The sequence below is a fragment of the Erinaceus europaeus genome, chromosome 9 (assembly GCF_950295315.1).
Source record: "Erinaceus europaeus chromosome 9, mEriEur2.1, whole genome shotgun sequence".
NCBI classification, from domain to species: Eukaryota; Metazoa; Chordata; class Mammalia; order Eulipotyphla; family Erinaceidae; genus Erinaceus; species Erinaceus europaeus.
This window is the reverse complement of record NC_080170.1, coordinates 112,546,349-112,571,593: the sequence shown is the minus strand read 5'-3', so window position 1 is coordinate 112,571,593 and position 25,245 is coordinate 112,546,349. Positions and strand designations below refer to the sequence as shown.

At 42.4% G+C, this 25,245-nt stretch overlaps 1 protein-coding gene and 1 pseudogene across 2 annotated transcripts in view; one reads left to right on the top strand and one right to left on the bottom strand.

Moving 5' to 3' along the window:
• The window catches only part of LIPH (lipase H), a 57,646-nt gene that overhangs the window by 16,707 nt on the left and 15,694 nt on the right, over nt 1-25,245 (bottom strand). For both annotated transcript variants that reach the window (XM_060198562.1, XM_060198563.1), the window contains exons 2-5: nt 9,130-9,497; nt 8,495-8,603; nt 5,277-5,378; nt 2,899-2,988 (exon numbers count right to left, since the gene is read on the bottom strand). In XM_060198562.1, coding sequence (XP_060054545.1) covers nt 2,899-2,988; nt 5,277-5,378; nt 8,495-8,603; nt 9,130-9,497 — 669 coding nt within the window. The remainder of the gene's footprint in view (nt 1-2,898; nt 2,989-5,276; nt 5,379-8,494; nt 8,604-9,129; nt 9,498-25,245) is intronic.
• On the top strand, nt 21,216-21,967 carry LOC103110616 (transcription initiation factor IIA subunit 2-like; annotated as a pseudogene).

Here is a 25,245-nt window from a genome sequence, read left to right as displayed (position 1 = left end):
TGAGTTTAATCCCTAGCATCACAAATGCAAGAGTGATGCTCTGGTTCTGTCTTCATTTCTCTCCTCATAAATAAATCCTTTATAAAAATAAATAATAAAAACACAGAGGATGACCTTTTTTTCTTTAAAGATTTTTTTTTTTTTGCTTTTTCCACTCTTTTGTTGCCCTTGTTGTTTTGTTGTTGTTGTTGTTGATGTCATTGTTGGCTAGGACAGGGAGAAATGGAGAGAGGAGGGAAGACAGGGAGAGAGAAAGACAGACACCTGCAGACCTGCTTCACCACTTGTGAAGCGACTTCCCTGCAGGCAGGGAGCAGGGAGCTAAAACCGGGATCCTTAGGCTGGTCCTTGTGCTTGGCACCACGTGAGCTTAACCTGCTATTGCCCAAACCTGATGACTTTTTTAAGCAAAGCACATTATCTTTGTCTGCTCATGTATATAATTAAACAGTACCATACAGGACAGGATTTAAACACACACCATCTATGGGACAATAAGACTGACATTATGCTAGTTTATCTAGATTATTTTCTTTAAAAAAAAAACAGATTTTTTTCTATTTTATTACTATTGTTTTCATATTGTATTTATTTTTTATGAAAAAGGAATACAGCTAAACAGAGAGAGAGAGAGAGAGAGAGAGAGACTGACCAGAGCACTTCTCTGCTCTGGCTTATGTACCCAGAATTGAACTTGGGACTTTAGACCTCAGGCATGAAAGTCTTTTGTGTAACTACTATGCTATCTCTCTCACCTTCTAGATCCTTTTCAAGAAGTGTCATTCCCATGAGACAACATACAGCTATAATTTCATAACAAGATTGTTGGACTATGTGAAAGCTTGGTAGAGCTTAGGGGAGCTCTTCCATCCTTGGATGGAGGTCTGGAAAGACACCCCACTTGTTAGCCTCTCTCCTTATAGAGATGAGCCAAGAGAGAAAAGTCTCCCAGACTTTCTCCTTGTTAGTTTCTCAAGCTCACAGAATGCCTACAAGCCTCTCATACTTAGTTCCTCCTGCTAGCAGGCCAAACGGCTGCCTGCTTGAAGGTTCATTCAAAGTTCACACATCCACTTCACCTTTTGATCATGAAGGAGAGCACACTCTATCATACACCTCGCCAACACCAGGCAGTGAGACCCCAACTTCTATTTCCTTGTGCCCTTTGATATCTGTGATTTACATCAAGTTTTGTTTTTCTTCTTCTCTACCTCACCTTACTGGTTTAACCCCTATGCTTCTCTCAAATGCCTTTGGATAATTAACTTGCCCGCATCATGGAGACTAATCGTTTTAATCTTTATGTATCTCATCAATTCTTATCATACCTAGCCCCTACCATAGGGGCAAGCTGACCTTTAAGAAACCTGTAATCTCTGACATATGTAAAAAATGTCCTTTGTTTAACTCAGTATAAAGACCTGTACTCTTCTCCCAATAAATGAATGTTTGTACCAGAATATTCCCCGATGTCTCTTTCTAAGTCACGCAGTCCCTAGAACCGGCAAGGGAGGGTCAGAGGCTTACCCCCTGGTTGGAGCCACTCCACGTGAGCACCAGCACAAAATCATCTATTTCCGCAATTGTGGTACGTTCTCCAGCAATGGTAAAATATAGATTAGGGGTCCGTAGAGACAGGGTGTTTTATTTCTCCCCCATCTCACATTTATATTGCCCTCCAAATACTCAATTTTGTGAGATTCTTCTCATTATAAAAGTACTATAACCTCATGTAGAAACTATAATTAAGAGCCCTGCCCCACTAGGGAAAGAGAGAGAGAGGCTGGGAGTATGCATCGACCTGCCAATGCCCATGCTCAGTGGGGAAGCAATTACAGAAGCCAGACCTTCTACCTTCTGCACCCCATAATGACCCTGGGTCCATACTCTCAGAGGGATCAAGAATAGGAAAGTTATCAGGGGAGGGGGATGAGATTCAGAGTTCTGGTAGTAGGAATTGTGTGGAGTTGTATCCCTCTTATGCTATGGTTTTTGTCAGTGTTCCTTTTTTATAAATAAAAATATATTTAAAAAAACACAAAAACAGACACTTCCCCTCTGCAGGTGGGTCTGAACCCAGGTCCTTCCACTTGATAACATATGTGCTCAGCTGGGTGTATCACTGTCCAGCCTCCTGCGTTTCTAAGTCAAAGATAGACATTCCAAAAGAGAAAAATAATTTCATGACAGTTTTTTACAGGGTTATGGGGTTTTGGTTTTTTGAGGGATTAGTGGTTTACAGTTGACAGTAAACAGTAGTTGGTAAATATGTAACACTTCTCAGTTTTCTGCACAACACTCTAACCCCCCACCTAGGTTCTCCTCCACCATCATGATCCAGGAAGCTAAGCCACCCCCCTTGGTTATGGGTTTTTAAGTAGTATACTTGTGTAACTATTTTGCATTGATATTTATACCACCTTCATATCCTCAGAAAAAAAAATTTTTTTTGCCTCCAGGGTTATTGCTGGGGCTCTGTGCCTCCACTACAAATCCACGGTTCCTGGAGGCCAATTTTTCCATTTTGTTGCCCTTGTTGTTGTCTTTGTTGTTGTTGTTATAGTTATTGTTTCCATTGATGTTGTTGTTGGATAGGACAGAGAGAAATGGAGAGGGGAGGGGAAAACAGAGGGGGAGAGAAAGATAGACACCTGCAGATCTGCCTCATCACTTGTGAGGCGACCACCCTGCAGGTGGGGAGCCGGGGTTCTTGAATCCGGATCCTTCGGCAGGTCCTTGGACTTTACGCCATGTGTGCTTAATCCACCGTGTTACTGCCTGAGCCCCCATATCACCAGAAATTTTATTAAAAGCCATTACACATAGAATACTATCAGATTTCTCAAGTGTATCTTTCATAAACCACTATTTTTCAAAATAAAATGTTTTTGTACTCACCACCAAATATTGTTTTGGGGCAACCAGGTTGATCCAAGCCTCCATTTGGATAGAAGTCTATGTTTCCTAATGGTTCTTTGTAGCCAAGTGCTGAAAGAGAATATATTATGTTCTTACACTGTTTGGGGCTTTTTATATCTCAGAGCTCATTTGCTTGCAGAAGATAGGCAAAGACTGTGGTATCCTTACCATTGCCAGTGTCCTTATTTAAATGTTTTACCCCCAATTACAGAGGTAGTCAGAAAACAAAGATTTCCAGGTAAGAGACTAGGAAGATTATAATAGAATGTCTTTCTCTCTTTATTTCTTCCATTCCTTCCCCTTCTCCTCCTCCTGTTTGTGTGTGTGTGTCGTTCTAGGTCATCTTTTTTCAAATATAAAGAGAAAGAGATACCGAGAAGCAGAAGGAGAGAGGAAAAGACACCACAGCAGTGAAGTTTCCTTCAGTGAAGTAGGGGCTGAGCCTAAACCTGAGTCATGGCAAGACCTCTATCCCTCTCCCTCCCTCGCTTCCTCCTCCCTTCCTCCATCTTTCCTTCTTCTCTTGTTATATGCTGAGCTGGGACCTCTCACATGCACAATTCCACAGCTCAGGCCACTTTTTCATTCAGGTAGAGGGGGGCAGGCAGGCCACAGGACGTCTGTTGCCATGATACCTCCCATGCAGTGTCAAGACTTGTAGCCCAGCTGCACATATGACATGCATGCACCCTGCAAGCTGAGCCCTAATTATTTGATTATTTCTGAAGAGTCATGTTTGCACTTATTGACTACAAAGCTACTAAAACGATATGCTACTTCTTTACACTTCACTGAAAGTCTTTATATTTAACTTGAGTCTTTTTAAAAAATATTTATTTATTTTCCCTTTTGTTGCCCTTGTTGTTTTATTGTGGTTGTAGTTATTGTTGTTATTGTTGATATCATTGTTGTTGGATAGGACAGAGAGAAATGGAGGGAGGAGGGGAAGACAGAGAGGGGGAGAGAAAGACAGACACCTGCAGACCTGCTTCACCGCTTGTGAAGTGACTCCCCTGCTGGTGGGGAGCCCGGGGCTTGAACCAGGATCCTTAAGGTGGTCTTTGCGCTTTGCACCATGTGCACTTAGCCTGCTGTGCTACCGCCCGACTCCCTGAACTCAATCTTTAATGAATAAGAAACAAAAAAGAAAAACTTAGTTACTAGGAAAAGTCATATATATAAATTTTCCCTTTTTTTTGCCCTTATTGCTTTTTCTTTTATTACTGTTGTTGTTATTATTGCTGTTTTTGTTGATGTTGTTGTTGTTGGATAGGACAGAGAGAAATGGAGAGAGGAGGGGAAGACAGAGGGGGGAGAGAAAGATAGACACTTGCAGACCTGCTTCACCGCCTGTGAAGCGACTTCCCAGCAGGTGGGGAGCCGGGGGCTCCAACCGGGATCCTTACGCTGGTCCCTGCGCTTTGCGCCATGCTGCGCTACTGCCCAACTCCCAGAAAAGTCTTTTAAATTTGGGGATTTGTGGCTCGTTAGGTGATACAGTGATACAGGGGGAGAGAAGAGACAGCATAGCACTGCTGTATCGCCTCCACAGTACACACCGCACCCTATGCTACCCAAGGTGCTCTTGTGTGTCTTCGGGGCTTAAACCAGGGTCTCCACACATAAGGCAATTCCAGGGAAGCCTCATCAACAGTAGATCAGCGCTTTGATATCTCTCCCATCCCTGTGTGTCTTTCTTTTCCTCCACCGCCTCCTCGTCTCTCTCAGTATATAGAAGAAATAATTGGAAGGGAGCCACTCAACTCAACTTGCATACGCAAGGACCTCAGTTCATTGCTTGGCACAGAAATAAGGAAAGGAAGAGAAAGAAAGAAAGAAAGAAAGAAAGAAAGAAAGAAAGAAAGAAAGAAAGAAAGAAAGAAAGAAAGAAAGAAAAAGAAAAAACTTAAGGTCTGTGGTGTCTTTCCCTCTCTTCCTCCTTGAAAAATTCCTCCCAGAACAGTGAAGTTCCAAGTGAAGTCAGGAAAAACAAATATAAAAAAAGGAGAAAGAATCCAAGTGTTTTCATCTCTTAAGACCTTGGAAGAACTATGTTCATTATTGTTGGGGGCGTCATGAGCGGGAGGGAACAGAACTCTGGGTGGTGGGAGTGGTGTGGAGCTAGACCCCTATTATCTTAGAATCTTGCAAGTCACTAATTGAAAAAGTAAAACAAAACAAGAATCCAAGGGCTATAAACTGGATTCCTTGTAAGACTTCTGTGGATTTAGAACTCTGATCCTAGAAAAGAGGGAATCTGTAGGAGGTACTTTATTTGCCTCTGAATGCCGATTCCCTGGGGGTGGGGGGACTCTGAAGTTTGTGGGGCTGCTGACCCACAAGGACAAGAATGTTACCATCAGTGTCTGAATGGATGACATCAACAAACTGGGCATCACCGGGATCCAATCTGTCCTCCGGGGGTTTGCCATTGAATAAAGGGCCCGCAGGGTCAAGACCTGGAATGAAAACAGAGTCGGCTTGGCAGCTTGACGCCATGACTCACCTGTGATGGGGCTTCTGATCCTTCCCGCTGAGGAGGGTTCACAGGCTACTGGGTACCCTCCAGGGGCAGGCTTCCCTTTCCCATGCTGCTCTGCCAGGTTTCTCTCCACAGCCCCGTCATTTTTTTTTTTTTTTTCACACTGGAAATGGGGCAGTGGGAGGCATATCAAGTGCTGAGCTCAGCAGCAGGGAGTACACAAGCAGGAGAACAAATTAGTTCCTCCAGAAAAAAGCAAGGAAAAAAAAAAAACCTAAGGGCACCTTTAAAAGCAGACACTGCATACTTACCTTTATTCCATTGAAAATGTTCCAGAAACCTCATTTAACCTTTCCTTTTTGTTATTAGTAAAATTCCTTTGGGGGGACCTTGCCCTCAATGTGGATCAACAACAGTAGAGAATGTTCCATTCTCTGAAGGGAGGCTGGACAACATACTCTATGCTACACCTGAGGAAGATGGGTCCTGAAATTGGGGCAGCTTGGAACATTCCTACTCAAGACCACAGATGTGAGCTCAGATCTACAGGGATGCAGAGGTCACATAGGCTCCTAAGCTGAATATAGGCCCCAGGTCAAATCAACAGAGTTTATAGTCAACAATATTTATACACCTTTCCCATATTTGGGAGCTACTCTCTTCCCTGATCCAGCTTTCTAGCTCTTTTTCCAGCCATGACATCATCTCTCCAGACAATAACTTGGGTCCACCTGCATATCAGAGGTCAAGCTCAGGAAAAAACTAGTATAGCCATGGGCCCTTTGGAATATAAAACTAAAATAGGCCTACTAGCTATCTCCAAAACGGAGACCCCAAATCTTCATCTGCAATATTCCAGCCTTTAGGTCCATGGTTAGTCAACAATTTGTTTGTCTTTATATGTTAACTCTTTTTTCAGCCACCAGGTTCCAGATGCTACCATGATGCCAACCAGACTTCCCTGGGCAGATGACCCCACCATGTGTCATGGAGCCCCGCTTCCCCAGAGCCCTGCCCCACTAGAGAAAGAGAGAGACAGGCTGGGAGTATGGATCAACCTGTCAACACCCATGTTCAATGGGGAAGCAATTACAGAAACCAGACCTTCCACCTTCTGTATCCCATAATGACCCTGGGGTCCATACTCCCAGAGAGTTAAAGAATAGGAAAGCTATCAGGGGAGGGGATGGGATACAGAGTTCTGGTAGTGGGAATTGTGTGGAGTTGTACCCCTCTTACTTTATGGTTTTTATCAGTGTTTCCTTTTTGTAAATAAAAAATTTTTAAAAATTCCTTTGGGGCAGAATGCTGCAAAGGGATTGAACCCAGGGCCTCACCCATGCAAATCACATGCTCTATAGTTGAGCTACATCTCCAGGTCCTGGGATAAAACTCCTTCACATTTTCTATTTTTATTCCTATGGATTACTTCATAGGGTTTGCATCATAGGACTATGAGGGAGGCAGGGTAGCTGTTATTCCCATTTTACAGATGAATGAACTGAGATTGAAGGAGATCAAATATTTTTAACCAGAGCCACAGCCTCACAATGCAATCACCTCTTTGCTAACTGAGCTCTTGGTTTCTTTGCTCTGGGTTAGGCAAGACGGCTGAGAAAGTGTGAAACTCACTGGTCCAGCCAGAAAGCAGACTAGGTCTTCAAGATGGAATAAAGTGGGTGTCGGCCCCTGGAGAATTAAACTGCCCTGTTAATGCCTGAGCCTGTTTGTTGCCCTTGGTCAGTGCCAGCTAGGGGTTCCTCATCATCGTCGTGAAACAGCTGGGAAAACAAAAAGAGTTCCCAGGGTGCTGTAACAACAACACATCAAGAATAAAAACCTCAGCTACCCATCGAAGGTGTAGAAAGTCCTTGCTTACTAGAAACCTACCTGGAATAGAGAAGTCTTCACCTACAGATGCCATTTTCTTTTTATCACACCATCATTATATATTTTACAAATGTCGTTTCAAATTTTATCTCCCACCCCTGGTGTTATATAGAAAATTCAACACATGGGCAGTGGTGCACCAGGTTAAGCACACACAGAATGAAGCGCAAGGACCCGCAGAAGGATCCCGTTCAACCCCCTTGTTCCCCACCTGCGGGGGGTGGGGGGGTGTCACTTCACAAGTGGTGAAGCAGGTCTACAGATGTTTATCTTTCTCTCCCCCTCTCTATCTCCCCTTCCTTTCTCAATTTCTCTCTGTCCTATCCAAAAAAATAGAAAAAAAAATGGCTGCAGGAGCAGTGGATTCATAGTGCAGGCACCGAGCCCCAGCAATAACCCTGGAGGAGAGAAAAAAAAAAAAAAAAAAAAAAAAGGAAAAACTGTGGGGTTAAAGGAAAGACTACCCTACCCAGACACACCCACAGCAGGGCTACCTGTCAAGTTAAGTGGTACACTCAGACTTATGGCTCTAAATGTACCTCTGAAATGTACGTGGCTTGAATTATTTACTTCTCCCTCCCCCGACCCCCACTCCATCCCTTCACATCTAGTTTCCAGACTCTCTAGATTTAAAATAACTATGCCAGTGTGGAGATAGATTCTGGAGGAAGCCTTGAATTTCTGAAAGAGAAAGCCTCCCTTTGTCCCTGATTTGTGGAAAGTTACAGAGCACCATGCAAGAGAATCCAGCAAGAGAATCTTTGTCTGGAGTTTTGCTTGCTGTTCCTTCTGAGTGCTTTCATTCAGTTTTGACCTGAAAGCTGATATTCCAAAAGAAGTCCCAGAAGCAACCAAAGTCTCCATCTTGTTTTTCTATCATGAGACTCCTGCCGTACCAGGGGACCCAAATATATTGGCTAGATATATTTTATAGATATTTCAACTCCCTGGATGAAGTGAAAGGAGAATAGCTGTCCACTGATGCACACAGATCTGTGGGTCCTGTTTTTCAAACACATATTTCAGTATTGGTAAATACTAGCCAAGTTTCAAAAAAAGCTGATCTTTCTTTTGCACAAGAAGACACACGTTCAAAGACTTTAAGTATGTAGAAGAGGTGGCTTTGAGTCTGACAGCTCAAACTGCCTGCATAATGCTCTCCTAGGGAACACACTGCCCAACACACCTGTACACAAGACTTACCTGTAATTCTCCCCAGTTGTCCATCATACATCTTTCCAACAAATCCAGCTATATGGGCTCCTAAACTTACTCCAATCATATAAATGTCTTCAAGAGCAGCTCCTTCTCCCTGATATTCCAAAGAGATCCATAGTTAAAAATTGTGAAGTGGCAAGGAATTGACCACAACTGGAGAATTTTCTTGTTGCCCTCAGAGAAAAGTTTCTAAACAGCTTATATCTTATATTAAAACTTTCTAAACAGCTTATATCTTGCTAAACAGCTTATATCTTCAGAGAAAACTTTCTAAACAGCTTATATCACAGATATAAAAGTAAAAGTCACAACATCCCTACAAAGTGAATGCGATTCTTTTGATTATTTAGATTAGGAAGCCACAGTTGATAAGGCCTATCCAGGAGGCTCAAATCTGTTTAAACCTGCACCCTAATATTTATGCTCTGATGTATGAATTCATGCTTCTGTTAAACTCCGCACCTAGAGACCTTATCTCAAGCCCTTCCTTTCACCTTTCCTGTGACTTATTGCAAAAAAAAAAAAAAATAGCTCACAACCAACAACTTTTGGCTTTATATTTCCAAATAATTGACCAATATCAATTCAGCTTTGAATGAGCAAAAAGAATGCTCTCTTACCAACATCCGGTCGATGAAATTTTTTAGGACCATTGCTACAGCTCTGGTTTTACCAGAGGCATGTGTGTATATAACAGTAGTTGCTCCTCGGTTCCAATCAACAACAATCACATTCATGTCTTCCACATCGAGCAAGCCCTGTACTAAGTCTTCCATCCAAACAGGAGGAGATCCTGTTGGCCTGAAACCATGAATGATGAAAGTGGTTCTCTTGGTTACATTCAAGTTCCCCAAAAATGTGCAGTTGATGACTTGTGCACAGGTCCGGTTGTTCTGAGTATAGAACATCAACCTCACATCTAGTCCCGTACCAACCACGGCACTGTGAAAGCTCAGTTTGGTGAAGGAAGCACATGTTTCATCTGCATCTGAAAATAAAAAATGAGATGGAATCACAATGGCCCTTTTCTTTTAAAAATGTATTTATTAACATGACCAAAGCATCTCTCTGGCACACGTGACACTAGACTGAACTCAGGAACTTATCCTTCAGTGTCCGGCACTCTTGACATTATGCCACCTTCCGGGTTGCATAATAGTTCTTTAGTTACTTATGCATCAAGCTAGAATACTTTCCTGGGGGGTTAGAGAGATAGCACACAGTGGAGGGTATCTGCCTTGCCATGTGGTCAAGGTTTAAACCTGTACTCCGTAGGAAGGTGCCTTGGTATTGAATGTACGTTGGTGCTGTGATATCTGTCCCTTTCTCTACCTCTCTCAATCTGAATGAAAATAAAGAAGATAACCCCAATTGGCAACATCAAGCATGAGGTCTCACTTCAAAAAAAAAAAAAGTGTTTTCTTGCATTCACTGAAGTTGCTCCGTTAGCAAATTTCAAGTCTACACACAATAGTTTTACTAATGACTGTCACCATTCTGTACACGGATGCCCAGAACTTATTTATCGATGTTACTATTTTCTCCATCTATTGGTCCCCTTCACTTTAATTCTCCTGAATATTATAGGGAGAATTAAATTAAATTATATTATCTTAGAGAACATGAGCAGGTACTGCCAGGTGCTTGTAGAGCAAGTCCCAGAGTAAGTAAATGACTGTTCAATTAGTCATTTTTATTGAACAGAAAATATCACTGGGTAGGGCTAAGTCTCTGGATCTGATGATGAAAAAGAAACTAAGTTAGGGAGAGTATTTTGCAGACACCTGTCACAGGGAGATGAGAAATTGTACCTACATGTCAGCTACTGTACTGGAAACCATTGAGCCTCAATATCATTTAAAAAAAACAAACTGGGTTTTGTTCTTGAATATGGGAGTGACTCACTAGATAGCTATGGGGAAATTATGTAATCTTTCTCTTGCCACCTACCTGCCCAAAGGAATGTCTCTGAAATTAATCATGAATGAGGTCAGACCTGGGGAGTTACAGAGAATTCCCCCCCCTTTTTTTTTTTGTTATGTCTACTTACTTTGAACCATATGAGCAATATTAAGTCAATCTGTCATTTGTCACATATCTGAATCTTTGGGAAGGCTGACAGAAGATTAGTAAAGTCTTGTGTCAGAGGTATTTGTTTTCAGCAGAAACTGCCAACTATAAACTTTAATATCTCCAGAACAGTTCAGGTGACTTCCTTGACTTGCTGTGTCTTTCTTTCCCAGAGGTCCTTACAATTGACGGTTACAGAGAGACAGGAAGAGCAGAACAACTAGATCTTAAGCACTCATTTGATAAAACCATTCTGATTTCAGATGTGTTTAAATGTCTTAGTTGTGGATGTTTGTTTGTTTGTTTGTTTTGTGCTGCTCAGGATCAAACTCAAGGCCTCACATATGAGATCTACCACCACCCTGCCACCCAGTCCCGAGTCTCAGTCATTCTTATTAATGCACTGTGTCTTGGAAAAGCCCTTGTAAATACTGAATTGAAAAACAGAAGACTTGATTCTATCCTTCTCAGTAGTAAATATCAGAATAATTTTACATATGTTGCCTCTAATCATCAGAGAATATGTGTACTTCATGCTAACAAGTCTATCCTAAATTCTGTATTGGGCAGTATTTCTCCAGGATTTAGATATATTGCTCTACTTTCTTCTTGTATTGGATTCTACTCTAGAGAAATTTTCCTCTTAAATATTACTTGATCCCCCCCACCACATATATGTAATATATTTTTTCCTGTACTCTAAAATAACTCCTTGCACTGGCATAAGAAGTTCCAATATCTACTGCAAAAAAAATAAAATAATAAAACAGGTCTTAGGGGCTGGGGACACAGCATAATGGTTATGCAAAAGATTTTCATGCCTGAGGCTCTCAAGTCACAGGTTCAATTTCCAGCTCCACTATAAGCCAGAGGTGAGCAGTGCTCTGGTCTCTGTATATGTCTCTGTCTCTCTCATTAAAATGAAATAAATAAAATAAAATAAGAACAGATTTTGATGTATAGCTGGCACTATCACATGCCTCTTAAATAAATGAATATTAACCTGTTAACATGTCAGTCAGCCATTCAGAGTGGCTTATATGAATGTCACTAGGCACATACGATGTAGTATTTATGAAGCAAACGAAGTATGAGATAGCATATGCTTTAGGATGAAAACTATGTAAAAATGCATATGCAGGTAAGAAGGCCTGAAAAAGTTATGTGTTCTGATTGGGGAGATAGTTGAGTTGGTATAGTGCAGGACTTACATGGCCGAGGCTCTTAGTTCTATCCCCAACATTGCATGTGTCAGAGTGGTGCTGTGGTTTCTCTCTCTCGTACATGAAACTCTCTCATTTGAAATTAATAAGGTAAATCTTTTTTAAAATGTTTTTTTTAATATTTGTTTATTTATTTCCTTTTTGTTGGGCTTGTTGTTTTTATTGTTGTAGTTATTATTGTTGTTTTTGTTGATGTTGCCAATGTTGGATAGGACAGAGAGAAATGGAGAGAGGAGGGGAAGACAGAGAGGGGGAAAGACAGACACCTGCAGACTTGCTTCACCCCCTATGAAGCGACTCCTTTGCAGGTGGGGAGTTGTGGGCTCGAACCGGGATCCTCATGCCTGTCCTTGGCGCTTCCCACCACGTGTGCTTAACCTGCTACACTACAGTCCGACTCCTGTAAATCTTTTTTTTTAAAGGTACTTGCAAATAAAAGTGAATTCTCCATTATATTTCCTTTTTTTTTTTTTTTTTCTTATGCAGTGCTGGGGAATGAACAGAGAACTTTGGACATGCTTGATATTGTCAAGTAACCCCCATGATCCAATTTGTTAATGAGAGAGAGGACAGATTGGGGGGAGGGAGAGGGAAAGAGAGAGAGAGAGAGGACAGATTGGGGGGAGGGAGAGGGAGAGAGAGAGAGAGAAGAAGAAGAAGAAGAAATAGCTAAATAGCCAGCACTGCTCCATCCTCCTTGGAGTTATCCTCAGTGCTATTCATGGTGCCACGGATCAAACCCAGGGCCTGACGCACAGTCAGCCATGCGCTCTTCCTGATAAGCCGCCTTCTAGCCCTACACCCTATTTCCAGTGTCCTTTATTTAAACCTGCATCTGGTCATTAATCTTCTCCTCCTCGGAATTAATGACATATTATTGTTGTTGTTATTTCTCCAGGGTTATCGCTGGGGCTTGGTACCTGTACTACGAATCCACTACTCCTGGCAGGCATCTTTTTTCCATTGCTGTTGTTGGATAGGACAGACAAAAGTGGAAAGAGGAGGGGGAAACAGATACCGGGAGAGAGAGAAAGAGAGAGAGAGAGAGAGACCTGCAGACCTGCTTCACTGCCTGTGAATCCACTCCCTTGCAGGTGGGGAGCTAGGGGCTCAAATTGTGATCCTTACACTTTGTGCTATGTGCACTTAATCCGGTGTGCCACCACCCAACTTCCTTAATGCCACTTTTTTTTTCCCCTCCAGGGTTATTGCTGGGCTCGGTGCCTGCACCATGAATCCACCGCTCCTAGAGGCCATTTTCCCCCCTTTTGTTGCCCTTGTTGTCGTAGCCTCGTTGTGGTTATTATTATTGCCATTGTTGATGTTGTTCGTTGTTGGATAGGACAGAGAGAAATGGAGAGAGGAGGGGAAGACAGAGAGGGGGAGAGAAAGATAGACACCTGCAGACCTGCTTCACTGCCTGTGAAGCGACTCCCCTGCAGGTGGGGAGCCCGGGCTCGAACCGGAATCCCTATGCCGGTCCTTGCGCTTTGCGCCACATGCGTTTAACCCACTGCGCCACCGCCCGACCCCCTTAATGCCACTTTTCCCCCCTTTTTGTTGCCCTTGTTGTTGTAGCCTCGTTGTGGTTATCACTATTGCCATTGTTGATGTTGTTCGCTGCTGGACAGGACAGAGAGAAACGGAGAGAGGAGGGGAAGACAGAGAGGGGGAAAGAAAGACAGACACCTGCAGACCTGCTTCACCGCCTGCGAAGCGACCGCCCTGCAGGTAGGGAGCCGGGGACTCAAACCGGGATCCCTACGCTGGTCCCTGCGCTCTGCGCCACGTGCGCTTAACCCATTGCGCCACCGCCCAACCCCCAAATGCCACTTTTTAAAAAAGATTTTTAATCTATTTATTAATGAGAAACATAGGAGGAGAGAGAGGGAATCAGACATCACTCTGGCACATGTGCTGCTGGGGATAGAACTCGGGACCTCATGCTTGAGAGACCAAAGCTTTATCACTGTGCCACCTCCCAGACCACAATGACACTTCTAAAAGTAAACATTAAATATAATCCTAGTTTGGACTCTGTTACTAATTAGTTTAAGCTTCTTGAGGGCAAGTACAATACATTTTTTGTCCAGTGTCCCTAGCACTGCAATTCAGAAAAAATGTAGAAGCAGCTAGATACTTGTGAATAGTTAGTTTGTTAAATTGCTTCCTCTTCATATATACAGTTCTTTAAACTCAGCTTTGCCCTGACATCTCTAAAATGAGCAATTAATTGTATATCTCCAGAAAGCAAATCTTTTTTTGTTTTGTTTTGTTATAAAGTCACGTTTGCTCAAAGGTACTATTAACATTGAGCAACCACAGAACATGCTAAACTGGTTTAAAGGAGGTTTTTAAAGCTTAACCCTCTCAGAGTTAATTTGAAACAGGAGAAACACTGCCTTCTCCTCTTCAGGCTACTCTGAAATTCAATTACTCTGAAATTCCATTTCCTGTAGACAACTGGAAAATTACAAACTGGATCTGTGATGACTCCCACCTAATGAGGAATTCAAACTCCCATACAAAACGGGCCTGGCTAGCATAGCTTTCCTTCAGTTTAAATATCTAAGCAGGGTGTCAGCGTTATAACATTTTCTAAGATAACATAGTTTGCCTGAGTTTTATCATCATCCTCTAGACCAAATCCAGCCATGCCCACTCCCCACTGTCCTGCTATAAGGCAGACTTTGTGGGTAACTGGCCCACAAAGCCGAAAATATTAACTGTCTGGCAAATTACACAGAAGTCTGCCAACCCTGGTCTAATGCAAGATTTTGGAAAGAGCATGGGTGTTGGAGTCAGATCTAGGCCTGTAGTACAACTCCATTGCCTACAGCTATGTAGGTCCTGTAATTAATTATCTAACGTCTCAGTTTTGCCTGTGTAAAAGGGTCATAATAATGTCAATCTGTCAGAATCTTCTCGGAGTCTAGTAGAGCCAGAGACAAAAAGAAAAATGGTCTCTGTGTGCATGTATCAAACTATCCTTCACTTTGAACCAAGTGTGAAAAGTTCATAAAAGGAAAAAAAATCTATTCAGTCAAAAGCTATGAATATAGTTGACCCTTGAACAGGAGTCTGAACTGTGTGGTTTCACTTATACAAGGAAAACCAGCAGGTTCCATGTTCTCTCATGCAGCCAAGCTCAGACCAACCTTGATGGAATCTGTGGATGAGGAAAGCCCACTGTAAGTTGTATTGAGACTTTCAACTGGGTTGAGGGAACCCTTAATACTCAGATTGTTCGAGGGTCAGATGAGCATAGTCCCTCTTTCTTTACTCAGTCTGTTCACACATCATTGTTTTGTTGTGTTTTTTATTTTAATTAATTTATTTATTTTCCCTTTTGTTGCCCTTATTTTTCATTGTTGTTGTAGTTATTATTGTTGTTATTGATGTCGTTGCTGTTAGATAGGACAGAGAAATGGAGAGAGAAAGGGAAGACAGAGAGGGAGAGAGAAAGACAGACACCTGCAGACCTGCTTCACTGCTTGTGAAGTGACTCCCCTGCAGGTGGGGAGCAGGGGGCTCGAACTGGGATCCGTATGCTGGTCCTTGCACTTTGTGCCACATGCGCTTAACCCACTGCGCTACCGCCCAACTCCCCCCCACACCATTGTTAATCCATATAATCCCACTAAAGAGGAGGGTGGCATGGGCTCAAAAATGACTGGCTGACTAGCAGTGATTTTTCTTCTACTTCATAATAACACAGTTATAAAATAAATAATGATCTCTATTTTAGGTATTAAAAAAAACATTGTGTATATATACCACAACTTGCTCAGCCACTCATCTGTTGTTGGACACCTGGGTTGCTTCCAGGTTTTGGCTATTACAAATTGTGCTGCCAAGAACATATGTGTCCACAGATCTTTTTGGATGGGTGTGTTGGGTTCCTTAGGATATATCCCCAGGAGAGGAATTGCAGGATCTTAGGGTAGGTCCATTTCTAGCCTTCTGAGAGTTCTCCAGACTGTTCTCCACAGAAGTTGGACCAATTGACATTCCCACCAGCAGTACAGGAGGGTTCCTTTGACCCCACACCCTCTCCAGCATTTGCTGCTGTTACCTTTTCTGATGTATGACATTCTCATAGGAGTGAAGTGATATCTCATGTTGTCTTTATTTGCATTTCTCTGACAATCAGAGACTTAGAGCATTTTTTCATGTGTTTCTTGGCCTTTTGGATCTCTTCAGTGGTGAATATTCTGTCCATTTCCTCCCCCCATTTTTGGATGGGGTTATTTGTTGTCTTGTTGAGACAACAGATGAGTGGCTGAGCAAGTTGTGGTATATATACACAATGGAATACTACTCAGCTGTAAAAAATGGTGACTTCACCGTTTTCAGCCGATCTTAGATGGACCTTGAAAAATTCATGTTAAGTGAAATAAGTCAGAAATGGAAGGATGAATATGGGATGATCTCACTCTCAGGCAGAAGTTGAAAAACAAGATTAGAAAAGAAAACACAAGTAGAACCTGTAATGGAATTGGTGTATTGCACCAAAGTAAAAGACTCTGGGGTGGGTGGGTGGGGAAAATACAGGTCCAAGAAGGATGACAGAGGACCTTGTGGGGTTGTACTGTTATATGGAAAACTGGGGAATGTTATGCACGTACAAACTATTGTATTTACTGTTGAATGTAAAACATTAATTCCCCAATAAAAAAATTAAAAAAAAAAAACACCTTGTTCATCCTAGACTTGTTCATCCTAGACTTACTTGCATTGATCCTCATCTCTAAGAAATGTTGCACTAGGAGGCAGGAGATAGATCCTGTAGGATCCTGTAGGATCCTGTGGGATCCTAGCCTTACCGTGCGTGAGGCCTCAGGCGTGAGTCCTGGCACCACATACCACATGACAGCAACACAGAATTAGGGAAAGCTCGATGGAGGACCGATTGGCGCTAGAGTCTCTCTCTCTCTCTCTCTCTGTCTCTATTTGATGTTAAGAAGAGTGAAAAAGTTAACCCAAATGCACATGTATGAGGACCCAAGCACCAAACACACAACAAAAAAATGCAATAATAATAATATATTATTTATGTATATATGCATTGTCATAGTAATTGGATTATAATTATTACAATGTATAATAGTACATTGTAATGTGAATTATTAATGGTATGCATATTCTCATATACATTAAGGGATATTAAAATACTATCCACTAAAATATCACTTTAGAGCCCAGAAAATAGTTCAGTTGGTAGAGCAAATGCTCTGCTGAAAGGTTGGGTTTGATTCCAGATATCACATGAAAGAACCATGGAGGACACCAAGGGAGCTACAAAGACAGTGGAACAGTGTTATAGTGATCCTCCTGTCTCTATACTGGCCTTTATTCTAATCCACCACCCCCTAATAAAGAATAGAAAATGGGGCTGGGGAGGCCAGTGGCTGGTATTACACATGTGTAAGGCCCTGGATTCATTCCCAGTCACTGCATAAAATAAAACAGCAGGAGCCTGGCAGCGGCACATGTTTGGCAGAGAATACACACTACTATGCATGAGGACCCAGCTTCAGCCCCCGCAGACCCTGCCTGCAGGGGAGAAGCTTCACAAGCAATGGGGCAAAGGAGCAGTGTAGGTGATTCTCGTTGTCTTGAATCCTCCCATTTCTCTCTGTCTCTATCCTTTCTATCAAAAAAAGAAAGAAAAGGGAGGAGAAGGATGGCCCTGGGAGCAAGCACTGAGCCCCACCAAAAGCCCTGGTAAACACACATTTAAATATCACATTATGATATGAAAAGTTAACTTCATTATATTAAATTCATATGTGTGTGTTTAATTCATTTATTAACATGAGAGAAAGAACCAGAGCAACTGGAGCATCCCCTGGCATATGCAATGTTGGGATTGAACTTGGAACCTCAGGCTTTAAGCTTAACATTGTTGATAGAAGGAGAAAAGTCAGAGAAAGAGTGAGAAAGATTCTATAGCACCAGAGCTGCTCCTTCTAATACAGTGGGGACTTGGCTCAATACATACATATATATATATATATATATATATATATATATATATATATAGTAATTATAACATAATTTTATTTCCACCAGTGTTATTGATGGGACTCACTGCCTGCTTGACAAATCCACCATTTTTTAAGAGATTGAGAGAAATTGAGAGGGAAAGAGGAGCTAGAGAGGAAAAGAGGGGTACCTGGTGGTGGCACACCTAGTTAAGCACACAGACTACAGTGCACAAGGACCTGGGTTCAAGCCCCCAGTCCCCACCTGCAGGGGTAAGCTTTTTGAGTGGTGAAGCAGTGCTATAAGTGTCTCTTTGTCTCTCTCCCTCTCTATCACCTTTCTGTCTCGATCTCTGGCTGTCTCTATCCAATAAGTAAATAAAGATAATTTTTAAAAATTACCAAAAAAATGGGGGTGGAAAAGAGAAAGAGATACTTGAAGCACTGAGAACCAGAGGTCTGAACATTAGTCCCTGTGTATGGTAAAATGTGCATAGTGGTATTTGCCATACTGCCTGGCCCCTAGTTGTTTTTTTTTTTTCCTCCAGGGTTATTGCTGGACCCCCGACCAACCCCCGGCCCCTAGTTTTAAAAAAGAGTTTTGGGTGTCGGGCGGTGGCGCAGTGGGTTAAACGCATGTGGCCCAAAGCGCAAGGACTGGCATAAGGATTCCAGTTGGAGCCCCCGGCTCCCCACCTGCAGGGGAGTCGCTTCACAGGCAGTGAAGCAGGTCTGCAGGTGTCTATCTTTCTCTCCCCCTCTCTGTCTTCCCCTCCTCTCTCCGTTTCTCTCTGTCCTATCCAACAACCAACAACATCAACAATGGCAATAATAATAACCACAACGAGGCTACAACAACAAGGGCAACAAAAGGGGGAATAAATGGCCTCTAGGAGCGGTGGATTCATGGTGCAGGCACCGAGCCCAGCAATAACCCTGGAGGAAAAAAAAAAAAGAGTTTTATCTAGATAAAATTCATATACCATACATTTCACCCAATTTAATAGTTTTTAGTGTGTTTACAGATCTATGCAACTACTCCAGTCAATTTTAGAAGATATGTATGGCCTGTGCCACCTCCTGGGTCACCATGAACACAATGCATATGATGACTGAATTTTAGTGTCCCTCCCCCACCCCCTTAATTTTGTAGCCTGTGAGTGCCACACTCATTACATCTTAATTCCAGCTCTAATGTCAGGAATGTAATGAGAATTCAAGATACTGTCCTGCTTTATATATTGCCACCTTTCAGCCACCAAGTTGCAGGGGCTACCATGATTCCATCCTGACTTCTCTGGGCAGATAACCTCACCAATGTGTCCTGGAACCTCACCTCTCCAGAGCCCTACCCCACTAGGGAAAGACAGAAATAGGCTGGAAGTATGGATCAACCTGCCAGTGCCCATGTCTAGCAGAGAAGCAACTACAGAAGCCAGAACTCCCATTTTCTGCACCCCAAAAAGAATTTTAATCCATACTCCTAGGGGGGAAGAAGTGATAGGAGGAAGAGAGTAAGAGGGTTCTGAACTCCAGCTCCATCAGGACCCAGAGAGAGAGAGGAGAAAAGGAAGGGGACACTTGGATAAAGTGATAGGGTTGTGTGTGGCTTGGAATGGAAGAGAAGATGGGACCTTAAAAGTGTGTGTGGGGGGGCGATTATATACAAATATAGACAGACAGTTGTACAAATAACAGTTAACCCATATCTGCAACCTTAGGAAAACGCAGTAGCTTACAACAGAGGGTTGAGGATTCAGAATTCTGGTGGAGGGAATGGTGTGGAATTATACTCCTGCTGACATGTAATTTTGTAAATCAATATTAAATCACTAAAAAAAAGTTTTAACTGCCTAGACTTAAGTACAACCTCATGTATATATTAGTATAGGTATTCTCATAAATAAAACTTATTTTTGTTGTTGTTTAAAAAAAAGAATGCAAGATACTATCTACAAAGCATTTAAAAGCAATATCCGGCATATAGTAATGTTAGTAGATGTTAAAAAATTAGTAATGGGGGGCAGGCAGTAGTGCAGTGGATTAAGTGCACGTGGCGCCAAGCCCAAGGACCTGTAAGGATCCCGGTTTGAGCCCCCGACTCCCCACCTGCAGGGGGGATCACTTCACAAGTGGTAAAGCAGGTCTGCAGGTGTGTATCTTTCTCTCCCCCTCTGTCTTCCCCTCCGCTCTCGGTTTCTCTCTGTCCTATCTAACAACGAAGACAGCAATAACAGCAATAGCAACAACAGTGATAAATAAGGGCAACAAAAGGGAAAAAATAGCTTCCAACCCCCAGCGATGACCCTGGAGATAAGGAAGGAAGGAAGGAAGGAAGGAAGGAAGGAAGGAAGGAAGGAAGGAAAGAAGGAAGGAAGAAACTTTAAAATTAGTAATGGGGGCCGGTAGGTATCGCAGCCAGTTAAGTGCAGGTGGCTGGAAGCACAAGGACCTGCACAAGAACCTGGGTTCCAGCTCCCAGCTCCCCACCTACAGGGGGGATCACTTCACAAGGGGTGAAGCAAGTCTGCAGGTGTCTGTGTTTTCTCTCCTTCTCTCTGTCTTCCCCTCCTTTCTAGATTTCTCTCCAGCAATAACAACAACAAAATACAATAATGACAATGGTAACAACAACAAAATGGAAAAAACGGCCTCCAGAAGCAGTGGATTCGCAGTGCAGGCACGGAGACCTAGAGATAATCCTGGAGGCAAAAAAAATTGGTAATTGCGAGGGCCAGGCGGTTAACCAGGTTAAGCGCACATAGTAGGAAGCACAAGGACTTAAGCAAGGATCCCTGTTCCAGCCCCAGGTTCCCCACCTTTAAGGGGTCGCTTCACAAGCTGTGAAGCAGGTCTACAGGTGTCCATCTTTCTCTCTCCCTCTCTGGTCTCCTCTCCTCCCAATTTCTCTTTGTCCTGTCCTATTTTTAAAAAATGGAAAAAATAGCATTCAGGAGCAGTGTATCTGTATACAGATGCCCTTGGAGGAATAATAATAATAATAATGAATTAGCAGTTGCTGATGATGTTGATGATAACTTGGGATAATATCTCAGAGTTATAAAAAGATGTAAACAAATTGCTTGGCAAGGGGTTTGATTTTTAGAACGTGCTTAATAACTATGAACTCGGTTCACTCAATCATTCTAGTTTCCGTAAACTAGACAAAGGGTTTTAGAAAAGGGAAGCTTTATTAGTCCGTAGAGAAAGACAGTGCTTCTCCCTTGGGAGAGACTCAGCCCTGGATCCACTGAGGAGGCCGAAGAAGAGGTCTGGGAAGTAGCCGCCTCCTGCTGAACGTCTGGTCCTTCCTGCGGCGGGAAGAGTTGTCCCCACAGTCTCTTAAGGACTTTAGGCCTCACCTCAGGAATCCCGCGAAGTCAGCCTGGGCACACGCCACACGCAGATTTGGGTGTATTCCCAGACTTCTTGGTGTAAAGAACATTAGTGCGAGCGTGAATAAGAAAGGCAGTTTCTTTCTCCTGAACCATGGCATATCAATTATACAGAAATACCACGTTGGGAAACAGTCTTCAGGAGAGCCTAGCTGAGCTCATACAATCTCAACAGATCACCACCACCACCACCCCCCCAACTTGCCCTTCAAGTTCTACTTCAGTTTGACAAGGCAATAAATTCAGCATTGGCTCAGAGAGTCAGAACAGAGTCAACTTCAGGGGCTCACTGAACACATAGGATTCTGCTAACTTTGGACTTTTGTATTGAATGATGTCGAATTCAGAGAAGTGACAGAACTCATTAAAGTGGATAAAGTCAAAACTGTAGCTTGTGATAGTAAAAATAATGGCTCCAATACTACAGAATGAATAGAAAACAACGGCTTTTTAAAGGCTTTTTAAATTTCTGTTGTTCACTTTTTTGAAGAGAAACTTAGAAGAGACTTTTTAAAATTTTATTCTAACATTGCAGAAATGAGTACAGTGTGTTATATAACATTAGAGAATTCCACTAGAGAAACTTACAAGTCTGAAAGCTCTCACATAACCCTTATAATACAGCATAAGAGACAACTTTTTAAATGATGAAGCATTGTTGCCTCCTCAGACCATTCTTTAATAAATTCATTTTAAAACTAAAAAAAAAAAAAGCCATTTTTTCCCCTACTAAAACAAAGTGTTGGTTCCTTACCACTTAGATATGTAATCCTTTTGAATATTCCTTTGGACACAAAACTCTAAGATCTGAAATCTAACTGATTTGAAAGGACAAGAATCATCTGATAAGGAAAACAAATGTTCATCAAATCTTAGCAGTCAAAAACAACTCAAATCCACAAGAAAAGAATTAATAGAGCAAGAATTTAAAGCTTCTTTTATTATTTTTTTGCTTCTGTTAATTTTAATTAAAAGGTCTGAAAATAAGCATATTTTCCACTTGTAATTAGACTATTGCTGAGATACGTGTTTGTCACCTTTATTAGAGTTAAAAAATGTAGGGATCAGTCTCCCTAAAATGATCTGAGAGACTTTTCTCAACACGCCCCATGTAGGCCTCTTCCAATAAATGCCAACTTAAAATAAGAAATCAGGGACCCCCCACCAATGTATCTTGGAGCTCCGCTTCCCCAGAGCCCTTCCCTACTAGGGAAAGAGAGGCAGGCTGGGAGTATAGACTGACCTGTCAGCACCCATGTTCAGCGGGGAAGCAATTACAGAAGCCAGACTTTCCACCTTCTCCATCCCATAATGACCCTGGGTCCATGCTCCCAGAGGGTTAAAGAATAAATAGGAAAGCTATCAGATGGAGGGGATGGGATACAGAGTTCTGGTGGTGGTAATTGAGTGGAGTTATACTCCTCTTATCCTATGGTTTAGTCAATGTTTCCTTTTTATAAGTAAAAAAATTTTTAAAAAGTAAGAAATCAGGGGCCAATCTCAAGCAAAACCATTACCATAATTTAGCAATGCAGATTATTTTAAGCTAAGGGCAGTGAAGACACTAGAAATTGCAAAGAAGCTCTTGCCCCTTCCCAGTCCTTTGCCCTTTGTCTTTCGGTTGCTTAGGGAATAATCATTTACAAGACAGCTGTTGTCACATGGATACAATTTCTTATCTTTTTCTGTGACAGGTATCTGCAAAGCATACAGAGTTCCCTGCTCCCACTTTATGACCTAAAAGAATGGTCTGGGAGAAATAACCCAGTTGGAAGTCTGTTCATGAACATCTTACTTTCTATCTGAAATTTTCATGTTTAAAAAAATATATTCATTTAAAGATGAAGTAACATCCCCTCCCCCACCTTAGATATACTCCAGATCCCTTACAGGATAAATATTCCATGTCTGCCCGGTTTTCCTTTACAGTTCACTGCCATGTAAATTCTCCATACACGTTTTTTTCTTGTTAAGCTGTCTGATGCTGTTTCGATTATTGGTTGGCCCAAGAAGAACCTAGCAAGATGGAAGATGGGGGCTAGCGATTCCAAGCACTATGACACAAACATGGTCCCCAATCCTGCTATAAACATAGACTGAAAACATACTAAGTGGAAGTAGTCAGTCATGAAAGACAACATGTCACATGCTTCCATTTATAGGAAATGTCAAGGGGAGGAAAGTTTATAGAGACAGAGTAAATAAGTGGCTGCTTACGGGTGGGGAGAGAGGAACAAGTGTGGGGAGGGAAAGGTAGTTGAAGGATTTCTTTTTTTTTTTTATTTTAATTTTATTTTATTTTATTTATTCCCTTTTGTTGCCCTTGTTGTTTTATTGTTGTAGTTATTATTATTGTTGTTGTCGTTGTTGGATAGGACAGAGAGAAATGGAGAGAGGAGGGGAAGACAGAGAGGAGGAGAGAAAGACAGACACCTGCAGACCTGCTTCACCACCTGTGAAGTGACTCCCCTGCAGGTGGGGAGCCGGGGCTCGAACCGGGATCCTTATGCCGGTCCTTGTGCTTTGTGCCACCTGCGCTTAACCTGCTGCGCTACAGCCCGACTCCCAGTTGAAGGATTTCTTTTAGAGGTCATAAATAAGTTCTAAAATTGATGGGTCACACATGTATAAATAGACTAAAAACCATTAACTTGTATACATTGAGTAGACAAAATGCACAGTATATGGATTACATCTAAATAACTTTATTTGTTTATCTATTTTTGCCTCCAGGGTTATCACTGGGGCTCCATGCCAGCACTACAAATCCACTGCTTCTGGTGGCCATCTTTTCCCTATTTGTGATATTGTTTTGTTTTGCTATTGTTGTTGGATAGGACAAAGGGAAATTGAGAGAGGAGGGAAAGACAGAGGGGGAGAGAAAGACAGACACCTGCAGACCTGCTTCACTGTTTGCGAAGCAAACTCCCTTCAGGGGGGGAACTGGGGGCTCAAACCCAGATCCTTGAGAGTGTCCTTGTACTTCGTACAGTGTGCACTTAACCCAGTGCGCCACTGTCTGGCCCACAATAATATTATATTTTGAGCCAGGACCCCACTGCATTGGTGAAAAACCATTGAGGCTCTGTATCTGTCTTGTCTCCTTCTATCTGAAAAACTTGGCTTGGAGCAGTAAAACCCTAGCAGTAAGAAAAAAAATTTTTAATAGTTCCTATAAGTTCATACTTTTATGAAAACATCACAGTGAAAAGTCTTTTAGAAGTGGTTTGGCAGAAGTTTCACTTTTTCCTGTCCAAAGCAAAACAGGCTCCCAGTTTTCCTACTTATTCCCTCCTGTGGGGACAGAGGTTGATGGACTACATTTTCTGCCACTGAGGGTTAAATTTAGTCTTCTCACTTTGGATATACTGTTGGAGGGGAGGATTTGTAGATGTTCCTGTATAAAATAAACTACTCTTTTTTTTTTTATGGGGGTTAGGGACTAAATATAACTCTTAGTTTTATCTTAGCCAGAGAAAATTGGATTAGATAGACAAAATATCCTCTTTTTTTGGAAGGGCATTTAAGCTTTTTTTTTTTTTTTCCTCCAGGGTTATGGCTGGGCTCTGTGCCTGCACCATGAATCCACCGCTCCTGGAGGCCATTTTCCCCCCTTTTTGTTGCCCTAGTTGTTGCAGCCTCGTTGCGGTTATTATTGCCATTGTTGACGTTGCTTTTTTGTTGGATAGGACAGAGAGAAATGGAGAGAGGAGGGGAAGACAGAGAGAGGGGGAGAGAAAGATAGACACCTGCAGACCTGCTTCACCGCCTATGAAGCGACTCCCCTGCAGGTGGGGAGCCGGGGGCTCGAACCGGGATCCTTACGCTGGTCCCTGCGCTTTGCGCCACGTGCGCTTAACCCACTGCGTCACCGCCCGACCCCCGGCATTTAAGCTTTTAACCATCAGGCTATATTTCATTAGAATACAACCAAAAGGGACTGAGCTAGTGGTAGCTGACCCAGTTGAGGACACACATTGCCATGCACAAGAACGGAGGTTTAAGCCCTTGCTCCCCACCTTCGGGGGTTGCGGGGGAGAGAGAGCTTTATAAGCAGTGAA